This window comes from Citrus clementina, unplaced genomic scaffold (genome assembly GCF_000493195.1).
Source record: "Citrus clementina cultivar Clemenules unplaced genomic scaffold, Citrus_clementina_v1.0 scaffold_2, whole genome shotgun sequence".
Taxonomy (NCBI): Eukaryota; Viridiplantae; Streptophyta; class Magnoliopsida; order Sapindales; family Rutaceae; genus Citrus; species Citrus x clementina.
In genome coordinates this window covers 28,640,739-28,656,874 of record NW_006262688.1, presented here as the reverse complement: position 1 = coordinate 28,656,874, position 16,136 = coordinate 28,640,739, and the positions used below count along the sequence as shown (strand labels likewise).

The 16,136-nt window shown below is 36.0% G+C and overlaps 3 protein-coding genes and 1 pseudogene across 5 annotated transcripts; 3 read left to right on the top strand and 1 right to left on the bottom strand.

The window, feature by feature from the left end:
* The first annotated feature begins 266 nt into the window (after nt 1–266).
* Nucleotides 267–3,440, top strand: LOC18052350. Of its 2 annotated transcripts, none has more exons than XM_024190073.1 (8): nt 267–362; nt 464–545; nt 667–707; nt 1,174–1,328; nt 1,826–2,036; nt 2,309–2,481; nt 2,600–2,638; nt 3,082–3,440. In XM_024190073.1, exons 1-6 carry the CDS (start codon nt 360–362, stop codon nt 2,474–2,476), a joined length of 660 nt encoding a protein of 219 aa, XP_024045841.1. In that variant the 5' UTR covers nt 267–359; the 3' UTR covers nt 2,477–2,481; nt 2,600–2,638; nt 3,082–3,440. The 2 variants fall into 2 exon arrangements, with proteins under 2 accessions (XP_024045841.1, XP_006448379.1); XM_006448316.2 differs by having other exon boundaries at nt 667–722.
* Nucleotides 3,441–4,451: 1,011 nt separating this feature from the next.
* On the top strand, nt 4,452–9,477 carry LOC18052349 (putative zinc finger protein At1g68190). 2 transcript variants are annotated; one of them, XM_024192060.1, is made up of 6 exons: nt 4,452–4,605; nt 5,275–5,908; nt 6,493–6,858; nt 7,729–7,953; nt 8,393–8,688; nt 9,200–9,477. In XM_024192060.1, the coding sequence occupies exons 2-6, from the start codon at nt 5,387–5,389 to the stop codon at nt 9,315–9,317; spliced, it is 1,527 nt and encodes a 508-aa protein (XP_024047828.1). In that variant the 5' UTR covers nt 4,452–4,605; nt 5,275–5,386; the 3' UTR covers nt 9,318–9,477. The 2 variants fall into 2 exon arrangements, with proteins under 2 accessions (XP_024047828.1, XP_006448376.1); XM_006448313.2 differs by lacking the exon at nt 4,452–4,605 and having other exon boundaries at nt 4,987–5,908.
* Nucleotides 9,478–11,222: 1,745 nt separating this feature from the next.
* Nucleotides 11,223–13,415, top strand: LOC18052348 (zinc finger CCCH domain-containing protein 15). Its single transcript, XM_006448311.2, has 3 exons — nt 11,223–11,279; nt 11,861–12,520; nt 12,997–13,415. The coding sequence occupies exons 2-3, from the start codon at nt 11,861–11,863 to the stop codon at nt 13,318–13,320; spliced, it is 984 nt and encodes a 327-aa protein (XP_006448374.1). The 5' UTR covers nt 11,223–11,279; the 3' UTR covers nt 13,321–13,415.
* A 1,178-nt stretch (nt 13,416–14,593) lies between these two features.
* Nucleotides 14,594–15,784, bottom strand: LOC112101047 (annotated as a pseudogene).
* Nucleotides 15,785–16,136: the final 352 nt, after the last annotated feature.

Here is a 16,136-nt window from a genome sequence, read left to right as displayed (position 1 = left end):
TAACTAAAATACAGAATCACACTTAATTAATGGATAAATATAAAATTTGCTCGGAAAAATATGGTAATGTTATAAAATTTAAATTGTTGAACTGGGTTCCCGGATCACTGGATCAGTAACGGGGCGGATTGGCCATACGAATTGGATTCGGGCTAGAACTAGAAGCGGGCCAACAGAAGGCCCACCTGTATGACAATCGACAATACTAATAAAAAACAATTTAATTAAGAGAATGAAAGAGTTTATCGCTCTGTATATTATAATAATGGCAGCATAAGCAAGTTTGGCCTTTTGGGCGGGACGCTCTTAATTAATTGATCCTCAAGTTGACGTACGTACGAAGAGACTGAGACAGAGAGATGGTGAGCTCTAATTTCGAGTTTCTGTTTTTTTTTTTTAAATTTCAAAATATAGGGTTTTGATTTGTCTAACTGTGGATTGCATTAATTTGATTGCCATGCAGGCAGATTTAACTGAAGTTGATGATTTAGAACCCTTGTTCGACTACCGTCGCGTTCAGCCTCACAATCTCGTTTTCCTCGACGGTATGTTCTATTTTATCTTTCCTCAATAAGAATTGCTGCATTAATTTCGCACTCTTAAACAAATGAAAGTTTTTTTTTTTCCATTTTTTATGAGTAAAGTAATTTTTTTTGTATGTGGCAGATGACGATACGCCTCCAATCCCGTGTCCCAAGCGAACAAAGGTCCTTAATCCCGCTGTAAGAATATCTAATATGTATATTTAGGGTTACCCACTTGAATTTGTGTGTTGTAATATTATGAATTTGATTCTAGATATTAGACGATGTGGTGTGAGAGGATTTAGTTTTACTGTTGATGTTATGGATTTAGATTGTACTTAGTAGTGCTTTTGTGGAAACAGTCTTTAAGTGAGATTCTTTTTGTGAAAGTGTCCAAATTCTTTTCATGGCACCTATCCAGTGCTTCTTCAAAATTCCTTCAGAGTGCTTATCTATTCAAAAAGCTTTCTGGAGAGCACCTATCCAGTGCTTGTTCCAAAAGCATTTTAATTTCCCTTTTTATTTTGATGAAGCACCTTTCTTATTTTTAATTTCAATCAAACACGGTAAAATAAGCCTGAAACGCTTTTGACTATTCCAAACGCTCCATTATTGATTGTTAAATGTTTTGAATACATTTTGGAATTAGGTTGGCAAGAAGGTCGGAGTTGACATAAAGGAGCTAGAAGTTGTGGATTGTGAAGAGGAGGAGGAGGAGGAGGAGGAGGAGGATTGGCTACCTCCTCCACCCAAAGTTATGGTTCAGAAACAGCTCGTTGAGGATTCAGCCATAAAGGAGTTGAGGTATATTTGAATGAGTGGTTTTGTTTTTGCTATTCACCTGACATAAAGTCTTTGTTTTAGACTTCTCGAATTTTGGAATGAAATATGTTTAATACTAAATTGTTCATAGAATTTATGTTTCCTATAGCTAGAGAAATGGATTGCAAATGATTATGAAATGAAAAGGGGTGTAGGTCATTTTCTTTAAGTTCTATTTCTTATTCACGAGTATTTGGAATGATGCAAAGGAAGGAAACTAATTGAATCATCCGTAATGACATATGACCCCAAAGAACAACAATAATACTAATTATATCAATAAAAGAATATCATTTTCTAATGTTTGGCCGAACAAATATTATGCTGAATTTCAAGAGGCAATGTGCTTTTGTTTTGTATATATTAGAATAATACTTAATTTTCCTGGTTTCTTAGGTTCTTGTTTTCCAATTGACTTTTTGGTCTTCATATCCACTTCTTTGCTCTTACTTTTTTCAATTAACATACCATACATGTAGGCTAAAGAAGCAAGAGTTGGTGTCGTTTGCGAAATCAGCCGATGATGTTATACGAGCAGTGGAGGAGTCTGTGAAGAGAAAACTTGATAGTTCAATGCCAGCTGCACTAGAGGCTGAGTCTGAGAAAGTATCTAAACCTGCCGTTGAAAGGGCTAAAATAGTTGTTTCTATCCAGGACAAGGGAGGACTCAAGCAATTCCGCGTGTACGCGGTATTATTTGTTTGCAAATTTTAGACTTTCTTCTTGGTGTAATATGTATATCTAGCTTCTGACCTTCGTTTTTTAAATTATTTGCTAGGGAATATCTGCAGAGTTTACTTGTCTGTTATGCACATTATTATTCTTTTATTTATGGTTCGGTTGTCTGTTTTGCACTTTGTTCTTTTTGTGCATTATTACTCTTCTCTACATATTTATCGTTGTATCTTTCGTTTGTTATTAGATTATAGTTTGAGTATTTAAGAGTTATCTAATTCTTATAGGATGACAAGTTTGAGCGGTTGTTCGAAATGTATGCCGACAAAGTTAATCTGGACCAGGAAAACTTAGTATTTTGTTTTGATGGGGACAAAATCGGTCCAGAAGCTACTCCAGCTAGCCTTGAAATGGAAGACAATGACATTATTGAAGTCCATACAAAAAAAACCTGACCGAGGTATAATATCTTTATGGTAGAATATCCCTTTGAATCCTGGCATCCTTTTTTTTTATCTTTCTGTCCTTGTGTTATTATTTTAATGCTGACTTTATAATCATATTCATTTTGGGAATAGAGAGAAATGTCAAGCGAAGAGGATTGTTCAAGCTCTCAGGTGTGTATCATGGATATGGAGAAGATTATCATGTTACAATATGCTTTCATTATTTTGTTCAGAGATCATGACTTCAGTGGTAATTGATAACCCCTCACATCTTGGAAAGGGTGATTTGTCTTTCTCTGTGTCAATGCATCCCCTGGAAAGGGGGGTAGGCAGGGGAAAACTCAGAACTGGTATTTAATATTGAAACGTTATTGATATGCAAGCTGCATTTTTCTTGGCTTGCTGTTGTGAGCCATTCTTTAGTATGTTTTCATCATGTCATTATAACCCAACTTGGTTCGAGTTCTTATTTGACTGTAGAAATGCAGTCAAGTTTATTTTTCATGATCTCTCTGCTTTTTAGATGAAGGTTGTCATTTGTTGATTGATGCCTTAAGCATGTCTTTATTTTGTGTCAGTCTGCCTAGCCTCTTATTGTTTCCATTTTGATTCAGGTTGTTGCTACATCAGAAGGCATTTCTTTTTGGGAGATTCATTGCTCTTTAACATTTGGATCTATCTTCAGGTCTTTTACTATTACCAATTCTATATTCTGGTTGTGACAATTTTGGATCCCCAAGTGTACAGTGACATGCTAATTCCTGAATGATCTGGTTATGGAGATGTACGGCTTAAAGAGAAGGAACAAAGAACTGCACATGATTTTATGTGTACTTTTGTAAATTTTCTATTTTGATTTCGTAAAAGATTGCAGCCATAATATCTGTACCGACAAAAAAATTGTTTGCTACTAATGTGTTTGGCTTCGCAGGTATATTATTTTCCCATGGATGAATCATACCCATAACGCAAATCTACTTTTTATCATGTTTGAATCTTGCATTTAAAAGTTGGTGCGATTGCCTATTTTTTCCTTGAAAGCTGATATGTTCTTTACTAGATAATAGTCTCTTTTAAAAGTGCTTCATGATGGTGGTTTGGAATCCATTGGAAAAAGTTATCGTGCTCAAAAAGTGGTATTTGTTGCCTCCATGGGCTTGGTTGAGTTTTTATTTTTTGCACTTGTTGGCTGTAAGTTACGGGAATTGTAGCTTCGCCAAGCCCCTGCTTTCAGTGCTTGTCAACACTCAACCGCACGCAGAAGAATTAGTTGGATAATGAAACTGACGGTTCTGGTCTATGATGATTATGACCATTGACCATTGACCATTGGAGTACGAGGATCTAAGGGCGAATCAAATTTGTCTAAAGTTTTGAGCATGTTTCTATGCTAGATACTATTATTATCATCCGCAATGATGTTGCCCGTGTATAGTTGAGACATATAATTTATATTTTAAGTAATACGACATATAGTGTGTCATAATTTTTATAAGTGAATTGATATTATTTCATTAATAATGAAAAATAAAATCAATTAATACCGATGCCTATTAAATAATTTTTGCCAACATATCATTTGGTATATAAATTATATGTCCAAAGTGCGACATCACTTGGTCACCAGCAATATAACGTGAAAAATAATTTTAAATAAGCTCAAAAACATCAAGGAATTATCATCACGTCGAAAATGAATCTTAATATGTCCTTAATAGCAGTCCAACTCCCCAACCGTCGCAGACAGTCATCTCAACAGGTGGCTGTCGCTCATTGGCCAAATCAGGTAAAGTTAAGGATCAGGGACATGTGAAGGAACTCTAGAACTTCAACGATTCACATGCACATGGATAACACTGGCGGGTCCCACAGTGCTGCACGCCACGTGTTCGCTTCCACGTCATCAAAAAGTTCACCCTCCTAACTCACACGTCAGCCCACAAAGGCGAGCACGCAGATAAAAGAGAAAGAAGAACATCATCAACAAGGAGAAGATAAAAGCGAAGAGAATTGAATAATAGAACTGAACCTCCGTAATCTAATTTTCAGAAGCTGACCGTCTTCAGATCCTCCTCCTTTTTCTGGACACGAGTTTATTTATTTCTCGGGAAATAAACAAGTTTGTTTGTTGTTATTTGGTTGTTGTTTTCTCTCTCTCTCTCTCTGACTCTCTTTATTTTTTAATATTATGGCGTGCATGTGGATCATCTTTGGATTTGACACCCTTGATCTTTTAAGATTTTGAGGTTTTGAGTTTAGCGATTGTACGATTATGTTGAGATCGCCTTTGGTTTAGTTTAGATTGTATCATCTATTTGGTTTTTTGTTTTTTTTTTCTTTTTTAAATAATATTTTTTTTTTCTAAATTTTGATTGAAATTCTTGTATGTTAATTTACTACTAGGTAGTTTAATTCAACTTATAAAAAATTATTGTATTAATCGAGCATGTTAAGACTTAAGGGTGTCAAATAAATATATGCAGCTGTCACCTTATTTAGTTGAATAGTAAATAGTTTAAGGATGATATTAATTCAACTAGATGTGTATAAAATTTTATATAGTTTTGTTATGATATTTTCAACTATTTCATGCTGCATTTGGAAATTTTATATTTTTTGAGGTGAACTTTAGGGTATTTAGTAAATAATCAATCAAAATGTCGGTGAAATTTGTTTGAAGTGCAGCAAAAGCTTCACTTCATTCTGCTGTCGAGGTTTTGTTTCAAATATGGCGGCATGCTGATGTTTATTCCCCCCCCCCTATGTTTTGGATATTGCTTTACATAATGATTATTGTTTTGTTTCAGATTTGGGAAGTGACATAGAAATCCTTTTACTGGAACACGCAGTTGGGATAAAGTCAATCCGACGTTTGAGGTTTTGAAAATTCAGAGTTCTTTGTGACTGAAAAACTAGGAAATGGAGAAAATTTGTGAATTTTGTACAGCATTCAGGCCAGTTGTTTATTGCAAGGCTGATGCAGCACATCTCTGCCTTTCCTGTGATGCAAAGGTCCACTCGGCTAATGCTCTTTCAAATCGGCATTTCAGAACCCTCCTTTGTGATTCCTGTAGCGGGAACCCAGCTTACATCCAGTGTTTGAATCATCGAATGTTCATGTGTCATGGATGTGACCGGAGCCTGCATGGCGCCTCTTCACAACATCAGAAACGAGCTATCAACAGTTACATGGGTTGCCCTTCTGCTAAAGATTTTGTAGCAATGTGGGGGTTTGAATTGAATGAGTTAGAAAATAGTGGCATTCTAGGTAGGTCTTTTTCCTCTTCTTCTGGTGCTACGAATCCAGGTGTGGAAAATTCGGATATTTCAGGAAAGTCTTCCCCTCAAATTGGAGGCGTTTCCGCTACATCTAAAACCAATTTTGCAATTTCAGTCTCCAGTGCAGATTCTGAAATGGGATCAAGCAGTCAAACAAGTCAGGTGAGCAGGATCAGTGACTTTCAAGCAATTTTCTTGAACAGAAGTTTTTCAGATTTCATTGTCCAAATAAAATATCTCCGCTGAAATCATTATTAATATAAATTCAGCCCTGTATCAATTACTATTGTTTGCTTACTTCTGCTATAAAAAAAAAAAAAAAAAAATTCAAAATTTGAAGGTTCCTCAAATTTATGGTGAATTTTACCCATATCATTTTTTCCCCATAATGGAGAGCAGTGTGGTTCTAGTTACCTCCCACAAGTAATTGGTTGAAGATTATGCTGCTGGTGTGAGTGATGATAAGTATAACCTTGAGAGTTTGAGATATACCGATAGAAGAAATTCCTATATTATAGACTTTGTTGCCAATAATTTTGATGCAAATGAAAGGGAAAACCAGTGTTTTTTTCATATCAATTATATGTATTTAATTACGATAAAGGTGTTATAGTTAGTTATATAGTCTTTGCAGCTATTCTGGGGTTTTACATGAAGAATCTACAGATTTCATTGTGTGTCCTTCTGTCCATCAGAAGATCAGGTGAACCTTATTTGTCTTCTAAGAGTTTTCTATGATCTTGCAGATACTTAATGAACAGACACAGCAGCAAAACACTTCCTTTATTTTGCAGCAGATTCTTAACTTGAAAAGGCTTAATCTCATGGAGGGAAATAACCATTGTCCTTTGATACATGGCCAAGAGCAAATTGAATCATCTTCAGTGCACAACCCCACAAAGAAGCTTGATGAAACTCCTGATCAGGATTTACAACATTCCCAGGTTGTTGCCAATAACCTTCAACAGTGTGGCAGTCTCCTTCAAGAGATGAAAGTTGACTCTTTGTTGCCATTTACCCAACTGGAGCATATGCCTTCACCTTCAACTGCTGGGATGCCTTTCCAAGGAGAATCCTTTTGGCAATGCAAGAGTCCAGTTCAAAGTAACGAGGTTTGTTCAGATCATCTCTAATCATTCAAATGAATCATTAGCAATATATCACTCAATGTTTCTTCAACCTATAATCCATTGCTGCATAGGAGTAGAATATGAAATTTCTCTGAAAATCAAGTTACATAAGATAAATCCTATTATGTCTCTGAAGAGGCAGCATAGGGTTTCATTGATTTATCATAACTCTTTAATCCAGTGTTAAGTTCCACACAAAGTTCGTTTGTTCAACAATTTTGTATATCACACCACGGTTCGCTTGACCATTCACTCAAGTAAGCAACTAAGTATGGTCTGGATATCAGTTCTACGAACATTGATAATTTCAAATTACTCTGCTGCTGGTGTTTTTGTTACAGACAGTGGCAGAAATGGAGCAAATAAAATTTGCAAATATAGATGATTCTGTTTTAGCTTGAACAAATTGTTTACGTTGGAAAGGAACATCATAAAATTCTTAGACATGTTGTCAATGCTTTCAGCTGCCAACACTAGAGATCAGGTTTGTGTCTGCAAAAGGAGTTGGCCTTAGATCTGGAACATCTGCTTTCATCTGTTTGTGGACTATCAGTTTCTCTCTAAGCAACTCAACATCAAGTATGAGCGTAATGGTCTGTTTATATTGACTTAAGTAATGTCATAATGCAGCAGTGTGACTTGAAGCAGATTACTCTTTCTTCCTTTTTTTAAATATTTTTTATGTTTGAATGCTCTATCTTCTTGTTTACTTGTGCATAATCACAAAAGAAATAATAAGATGCTTTTGTTCTCTACATCTGATAGTAAGATTCTATTGGTGAGTATAACATTAAAGTACTGAGCTCAAACTTTCAAGTGAACCTTTTACTCTTTGTTAATTGCTTTTTGTAGCTGTGGACTCAAAATTTGCAAGACCTCGGGGTCTGTGAAGACAGTGTTTGTAATGATGATTTTGACATACCTGATGTGGATTTAACATTCCGAAACTTTGAAGAACTATTTGGAGGCAATCAAGATCCAGTCAGAGCACAGCTTGATGATAAATATTTGTGGCGTTCCTTAGAGAAGGATCTGTCCCTTGAAAAACCAGATGATATCAACACCAGGGAATTACAGGTTTTTAATCCTGCCCTTTCTTTATATTTTCTTTTAAATGGCCGGAGTTTTGAATGTAGTGATTCAAATGTATAATATTATCCCACTTCAAAAAAGAAACAGGAAAAATGTGAAACATGCGCACGGAAACTTCATGGTAAAGAAAATTCTAGCGCAGATGTCTTTGCACATAAATAAATAAATCTGAAATATCTTGAAATATTTTCAAATAAGGTCTTGAAATTTCCATCTCTATCTTGACTTTTCTGGATGAAGTCCGCTTAAAGAGATCAAAGATTGCTGCTGCATACTATTGATATTTTGAGTGGTAAAATATATGCATCTTCTGCAATAAGTATCACAATTTTGCGCAATATATTTAAACCTTTTTATGAAGAACAAATGTGTATCTTTTCCAGTGAATGCAATACATTTAATATATTTTTTTTGGTCAAAGCAGGACGCTTCTTCTGTTTATGTTACTAGTTCCACTCATACGGACAATGATACCAACCGAATTGATATCTTTCTGGGAAACATGGACTCTCCTTGGGCAATTCGACCATCTTATTCAACTTTGTCCATTTCCACTTCTAGGTTCAGTGCTGAAAGTAGTGGTACTGATAGTTTCGGTAGCAGAATGTCTCCTATTACAGGAGGAGAAGCGTCATGCCACTCGCCTGACCTGGACAGTCCACATTTAGAAGCCAGAGAAAATGCCATGATGAGGTACAAAGAGAAAAAGAAAGCAAGACGGTAAGTCTCAAATTTATCTCTTCTGTTTTGAAATGAGTGTCTGGTCTTCAGTTCTAACCCAAGAATCTCTATGCACACTGGGAACATGTTTTGTTTATCATAGGACATTTGTGATAAAATTTAACATAAGAAGTGTTCTTCGATTACTATGACTGTACTACTAAATTCAAAACAACTGCAACACCCTGCAGGTTCATTGTTTGGAACATCTTGTAGGATCAAAGATAATTTTTTAATACAGGACTCTATAAAACAAGGAGGTAATGGGTGCTTTGACTTGATGATGCGTTAAAAGATTGCAATTATTGTTGAAGGAGAACTTTTATCATCTCATGATTGCTGTTCTTCCTGGAATAGTTAGCAGCAGTATAGAGAGTTTATATTTGTGTTTGTGTTCAGAACATAAAAGCTACAACTTATGTGAAAATTATTGTTTATGACAAGTATGTTCTTGTAAGCTTGTCGTTATTTTATATGCTCTCTTACCGCACATTTGTCTTCAATTATCCAGGCAAGACAAACAAATTCAATACCCATCTCGAAAAGCTAGAGCAGATGCTCGAAAGAGGGTACAGGGTCGATTTCTGAAGACAGAGGGCTATGATTCAGATGCTACAGATGTCACTTGAAGCTATTGAGTTTCTTGCTCATTTGCACCTTTAAGGTTTGTAAATATATCAATTCCGAAGAGATTCAACACCATGTAACTCTCTTGTTAACACTTCCGTTCAACTAATTCTTTCAATTTCACCTGTACCATTTGCCAGAACATACATGAAAGTTACATATTTTTCGGACTACCCACTGGCCATTTTGCTATGATGATGCCTAGCAAACTAAAGTATAGCCAAACTGTAATGAAAATGAAATGGAAGCATAAAAATGCTTATCACAAAGGTTACACTGAGAAGAATTATGTGGCCAAACTTAACAACCATGACACATAAAAAGATGTTCCCATTGGTGGGATCATGCTGTTTATTCACCAAACATTTAATATTAGACAAGAAATCAAAAGAAAAAGAGGTTGTTATAGTTGTGATAAAGAAGCAAACAAAAGGGGGGGAAAAATGATGGCTCCATTGTCCCTTTAAATGGTATGTGTCTTAATCTCTCTTCATGACATGTAAATTAGAAACCTTGAATTGAAACCACCCCCACCATATTCTGCAATTAACTTCAAAATCAAGCAAATTATGTAATCAAATACTCTAACCGCTAGCTGCTTGCCTCTTTGTTATCCTTGTCAACCTATAATTTCCAGCTTATTAAAAGAGGAAAAAAAAGAAAAAAAAGAAAACTGTAAATTTCTCAAAATTATTAAAATGTAATACTTCTAACATTCTACACCTTGGCATCGTGTTATCCTTCACCTACAGGATCTTTCAAATATTTTAAGTGCCTACATATATTCTGCGAATTATATCCATAGAGATATCTTCGAAATGGAAAATTAATGACAATTCATTTATCCAACATTAATGAATCTTTTCGTAATTTAATTCGATCTAATATCAAGTGAATTTTAGTAATATTCTTTAAATCAATTTCTACAAAGGGAAATAACAATTCTACTTGTCAATTAAATTAGTTAGATAAAATTTATAAGAAACGATAATATGAATCAATACATCACAATCACTGAATTCGATGGAAGCTGATTTCATGAATTGAACTTTAAACAGATATTTTTTCATTTGATTGAATCTTGGACAAATTTTTTTTTTCAAAGTATATTTCTTTTTACTTTGAAAACGTTAGTAGGGGAAGATAAATAAAATTATAATTACGAAAAATTCATTTTGGCCGAGCAATGATATACTGATATTTGGAACATAAAAACGACACCGAACTGGACCCTATGTATTAGACCTACGTCTAGCCGGAGGTAGGATTCGGAAGGTTGTTTTTGTTAGGTTCATGATCCCATGAACCACTGAATTAATGCCCCGTCGACGTTGTGAAGTTAGAAACAATCATTATGGGTTGGAAAATAAGTCAGCTCCGACCATCGAGTTTCAGCCGTGTGATCTAAAACCGAATGATTTAACGGTGAGACGCTGTCGTATAACAACAATACTGGCTAACGCGTGCGGCATGCGCGTCCAGTCACAGTCTAACGGGCATCTTCGTAGTAAAAATCTAAAATATGGATATTTACGTCATTTTATAAATGTTCTTGACAACCGGGCTTGGCTACTGTTGTAGCGACGCAGATGAGGTAACTAATTAAACTCATTCTTGCTCACTCTCTACAGTACGAACTTTCCGGTGGTTGCAGTACAATTTACAAGCAAGATTAAATACCTAAAATGCACTTAATAAAATTCCTTTCGCCAAGCAAATTGCAAGGGCATTTGAAGTAAAAAGCCAGTAAGCAAGCATCGATTCTGTTGGAGAAGAAAATGTTTATAAACGGTTTCAGATATTCGTCTGTTTGCACACCAAACGTGCTCGTTTTTTTCCCTCCAAATTTCGTCTCTATAAAAGCCAACCCTAAGCCCTCATTTTACTCTCTCTAGAATTCTCTCTCCTCCCCCCTCCCTAGATTCCAAAGAAGAAGAAGAAAATTAAAGACTCTCTTCTTTAAGGTTTCCTTTAATTATTTCTTGTCGTTTTAACTCATTTTGATAATCAAAACGACATGAAGTTTCAATACATTTCTGCTATGATCTTGATTTTGATTTTTATTTTTCCTGTTTGTTGAAGAGTATGTCGTTTGATGAACTTTGATGGCTAAAACGACAACGTATTTTAGTATTCATGTGCTTGCTCTGTTCGATGAGGATTGAGCTTCTTGAAGTGATAGTGTTTGTCTAATGTCTTATAATTTCAGTTATATTTCTCATGATTTGGATCTCGGTAAATTTTTTCTAATCAGCTAGATTAATTTATTATCAAGTGACTGTCATTGCTTCAGAGATTTTTGTCTCTGATTCTGATTCAATTTTCTACTATTATTGTTGTCGTTTGATGAAGTACTATCTATTAAACGACAAGAAGTTTCAAGTTTCTTCATATCTTATCTCATTTCTGAAAATTCCAGTGTTATTTGGAGTAACATTATTGATTTTAATCTATCTTTCTTGTTTTAACTAATTTCATTATTAGTAACTGTTCCATTGCTTTAGATCTGATTTTTTTTCTTTTTTTCACCTGTTCATGTTCGAAGATGCAGCAAATGCAAAACGACGGAGTATCAGCTAACCCCTACAGCAATCACGGCGTAGCCAGTTCGAAATCGCAAGATGACGAAAACGCCGACGCTTTTGCCTCTCTGTATTCTTCCTTGGTTATGGCTCAACCAGAAACCACACTCTCTCACAATCCTTACAACGATCCAACAATACACGACTCTCTCTACTACTCGCGCCTCCTAATTCGCCAACAACAGCAGCAACAACACCAGGACATGATCAACCGTCACAACCTCTGCCTCACGCGCCTCCGCGAAGCGGCAAGGGAAGCCGAGGCTCTCCGCCAGGAGAACGACTCGCTCCGGACCGTCAATCGCGAGCTCAATAAGCACGTAAGCTTACTCATCAAATCCTCTGTTAACGAGCAATTGAGTTGCGGTAACAATGATGCAGCAACGTCGTTTGGGGTGGTGAATGGGATGCGTGGATTGAGTATTGCTGGTGGTGGAGAGGAGGTGAGTGCTGAGAGTCCGACGAGCGTGATGGAAAATGTTGATGTGAAGAGGGTTTCGCTGCCTAAGAGTATCTCTGTGAGGTCTAATGGATACTTGAAGATGGGCCAACCAGCAGCTGCTGCTGCCGCCGCCGCTACAAGTAAGACTCGCCCACGGACACCCGCGCCTCTCAGGCCAACGGTAAATTAGTATGAACCCCTTTGTCTCTTACGAATTAGTGACACGTGTACAAATTGTGGATTTTGATGTGTTTGTGTAAGTATGGGAAAGTACAACTGACACAAATATAACAGTTGGTCGAGATCGATTTCTAAGATTTGAGTAAAGTTTTTGACGAAAGCAAAATGTGATTACGTATGTCAATAGGCCCGACCGAGTTTCATTGTTTGCCCCGAGTTATTATTTATAAGCATCTTATTTATTATATATATGGCACATGTTTATAGCAACCAATTAAATTTAATTCACAAACTTGCAGCATTGATATCTTACATGCTATATGTTGACCATTTTATAAAATATTGGTTGCCGTTTTGGAGCTTAATGATCAGTAGGTTATATCAAATACTGGATGGTGAATCAGTTAATTAAGTTTTATTTTACAACAAGTGGAGCATTGTGATCAATTAATAATGCATGATGATAAAATTGTGCAGCAAAAAGTGTATGTGAAAGGAGGTAAGCAAGAGGAGGAGCCACTTGAGCTGGAAGTGTACAACCAAGGGATGTTCAAGACTGAACTGTGCAACAAATGGCAAGAGACCGGCGCATGCCCATATGGTGATCACTGTCAATTTGCTCATGGCATTGAGGAGCTCCGCCCAGTCATCCGCCACCCCCGCTATAAGACAGAGGTCTGCAGGATGGTCCTTGCTGGTGATGTCTGTCCCTATGGCCACCGTTGCCACTTCCGCCATGCGCTTACTGAGCAGGAGAGGTTTATGGGCCACCTTAACCCCAGGTCTATCAAGCTTAATTGACAGGTAAAGAATAATAATATCGCGGCTGAACTTGGATTACAATGATTTTAATAGTGATTGGAGAATTGTAAATGGGTTGTTGATGCATACGGAGATATGATGCTTTATATTCATATTGATTGAGGAGATTTGTATATAATATTCTTACTTTAGACGATATACAAATGATGGAATTAGAAATATATACATAATATAAGAATAAGTAGCTTTGGTATTATAAAGTTGGACAAAATTGGATTTGGATGAAGTTTTGTTTTGTGGCCCCTAAAGGCGGGAGATTTCAAGGGGTTCTGGTTCTGGAGAGAAAAGAAAGCTTTCTAGCTTTGATTATTTCTGCTCTATTTTTCAGATATGAAAGCTAAGGGCCTATAAGACATCTTACATTTATGATGAAGAAAGCATTATAAAGCCCTGATGTTTTCTGATACGTAGTAGCGAAGTAAACGAATTCTTTTTTTACATATTGATGTCACCATTTATATATTTTTTGGTCCTTTCTTTGTCATTTGACTCATTTGCCCCTTTATTATACTTTTATTGTCTTGTCTCGAGGACAACGGAGAAGAAATCAGTCATAACAGTTTTCCATCACTCACGACTTTTGGCCCATAATCATCTGGGCTAACATGCTCTAGTGCTCCTAGCCTCTTTAATATGGCCCATATGTAGCTTCTCCCCTGGTTTATTTATCGTCTAATATGTCACTACTCACTAATATGATTGATAAATTCGAAATAATTGCATGGAAAACGTTTATCTTTGTCGACATTTTCTCTAATTTTTTGTTTGAATATCAGATTCTAAATGAAAAATGCTTGCATAACATGATTTTATTTGGTTGTATGTAGTATGCGATAAGTGGTACAGTGGGAGTACCTCATTCTTTTGTCCTCACTTTGGTCCAAACTTATGCATACAATTTATATCATTTGGAAACTTATCAGTTTCAATTACGTAGATATTTAGTGAACAATAATCAAAGGTGAGAAATTAATGAATAAGTTTTAGGATTTAAAAATAAGATTCTATACTTCCAAATACTTGTTCGGGCTACACTCTACAGCATGTCTCAAAATTAGGACAAAGACGCATGCCGTGATTTTTACATTAAGCTAAGTAAAATATTTGCTTAAGCAATAAACCAGCACGAGGAAAGAGGATCACGCACTTATTTCTCGCTTACATACGCCCAACTTAATTTATTCTGAAATGAAGGAAGTGGAGACCGTGCAAACTAAATCGTATGCTGAACTATGGCGCACACATTACATAATTAAGGAAGTACGTACTCATCAAACAACACTGTTTTTAACATTGCCCAACTAGCCATGTGGTAGATTATACTCTCTGCATGAATGACAGGGCAGTCCAAAACTTAGACATGGTAGTTAAAAATGATTGCTGCTGCAATAGATTTCATTATTTTAAAAGCCATATCCTCCCATGGACGGGTCCTGGGTCCTGCACTAAAAGCGCAGAACTTGTTTGGTGGCTCATATACGATCTTTTCTTTCTCATCCATCCATCTCCCTAGCTTGAACTCATTGCAATCTTCTTGTTAGATTTAGGTGTTCACGATGGACTGACTTTATCCGACGTGAGAGATAAGTTTAATATTGTACAACTTAGATAGGATTCACATAAGATAGACTTAGTGTTTTATTCAAATCTTGTTGACAGGTGTGGTTTATTCAAATAACTCTGGAAAGTTTATTTGAATTAGACTACAGTCATTGTGCTATATAAGCACTGGACGGATGAGTGAAAAAAGACGTACAATAACAATAAGAATAAGAGTAATATTAAAAAGAGAGTAAGAGAGAAAGGGAAAACAAAAGGCAGTGAGTTTTTGTTTTGTGAAATCAGGGGATTTTTCAACTCTGTGATTGTCCTCCGACCGATAATGACATAAGCTCATTACGATCCATTTGTCAAAGTTCCTACCAATCCATTCTTAGAGATCGGAAGGAATCTGCTCTTTATTCCTACATATTCAAGATGACTCATTTCCACATCAACCAATAAGATATGTCTTTAGTTGATAAAAATAAAATTGCATTATTCATTTAGAAAATCAACACTTCTCCCCAAATCCATTCCATCCTTCCCATTGCATAAGCAGCAAAACTTTTGTTTTCTTATTGACTTGATGCCCACATGGAAGAATGACACTTTGGACACTGATTCTTGGTAGAAAAGGAGCTGGTGGACAAAGCCTTAGAGTTTCATACAAAGCTATATGGAGATAACCCTGATTACTAACCTCTTTTGTGCTTGATATTTCCCATTTCTTACCTTCTTTTGTAGCTGCCACATTCTTGTTAATTTCCTATCTAATTTTCATTTCGACCAAAGGTTTCCTTGAAAGAAGATAGAAGAACCAAGAGAGTGCAGCACTAGTCGTGTCTTGTGCCCCGAAAATGAAAGCTAAGAGGCTATCTCTCATCGCTTCCTCAGGGTGCATTATTGATCCAAAAACTTCATGTTCAGTCAAAAAACAATGCAACACATCGAACCCATTATATACTCCTTTGTTGCTTAATTTTTCTATCTTCATTGATATATATTTCATTACAATAGCCAGCATTTTCTCTTGGGCAACTCTTAGTTTCTTCCTTTCCCAATCCTTAGTTGTTTTTGTAGCTTCCACAAATATCCTGGCATGAAAATGCCGAGTGAGTATTACCTCAAAAGCATACAGGGATGGCAGACCAAGTAAGGTTAAACATAATTCTATATTGTGCCTATAATTTCTTTCAACTAAGCCATTTTGATTATGTGTATTTGGACAAGAGTGTCTAAATTGACACCCTTTT

Excerpts from the sequence above, each read along its gene's own strand:
- LOC18052348 (XM_006448311.2), top strand. The coding sequence starts at position 11,861 with ATGCAGCAAATGCAAAACGACGGAGTATCAGCTAACCCCTACAGCAAT. Across the intron at positions 12,521-12,996 it reads CCGCGCCTCTCAGGCCAACG|CAAAAAGTGTATGTGAAAGG; the intron begins GTAAATTAGTAT and ends AAAATTGTGCAG.
- LOC18052350 (XM_006448316.2), top strand. Across the intron at positions 546-666 it reads CAATCTCGTTTTCCTCGACG|ATGACGATACGCCTCCAATC; the intron begins GTATGTTCTATT and ends TGTATGTGGCAG. Across the intron at positions 1,329-1,825 it reads TCAGCCATAAAGGAGTTGAG|GCTAAAGAAGCAAGAGTTGG; the intron begins GTATATTTGAAT and ends CCATACATGTAG.
- LOC18052349 (XM_024192060.1), top strand. The coding sequence starts at position 5,387 with ATGGAGAAAATTTGTGAATTTTGTACAGCATTCAGGCCAGTTGTTTAT. Across the intron at positions 6,859-7,728 it reads GTCCAGTTCAAAGTAACGAG|CTGTGGACTCAAAATTTGCA; the intron begins GTTTGTTCAGAT and ends TGCTTTTTGTAG. Across the intron at positions 8,689-9,199 it reads GAGAAAAAGAAAGCAAGACG|GCAAGACAAACAAATTCAAT; the intron begins GTAAGTCTCAAA and ends TCAATTATCCAG.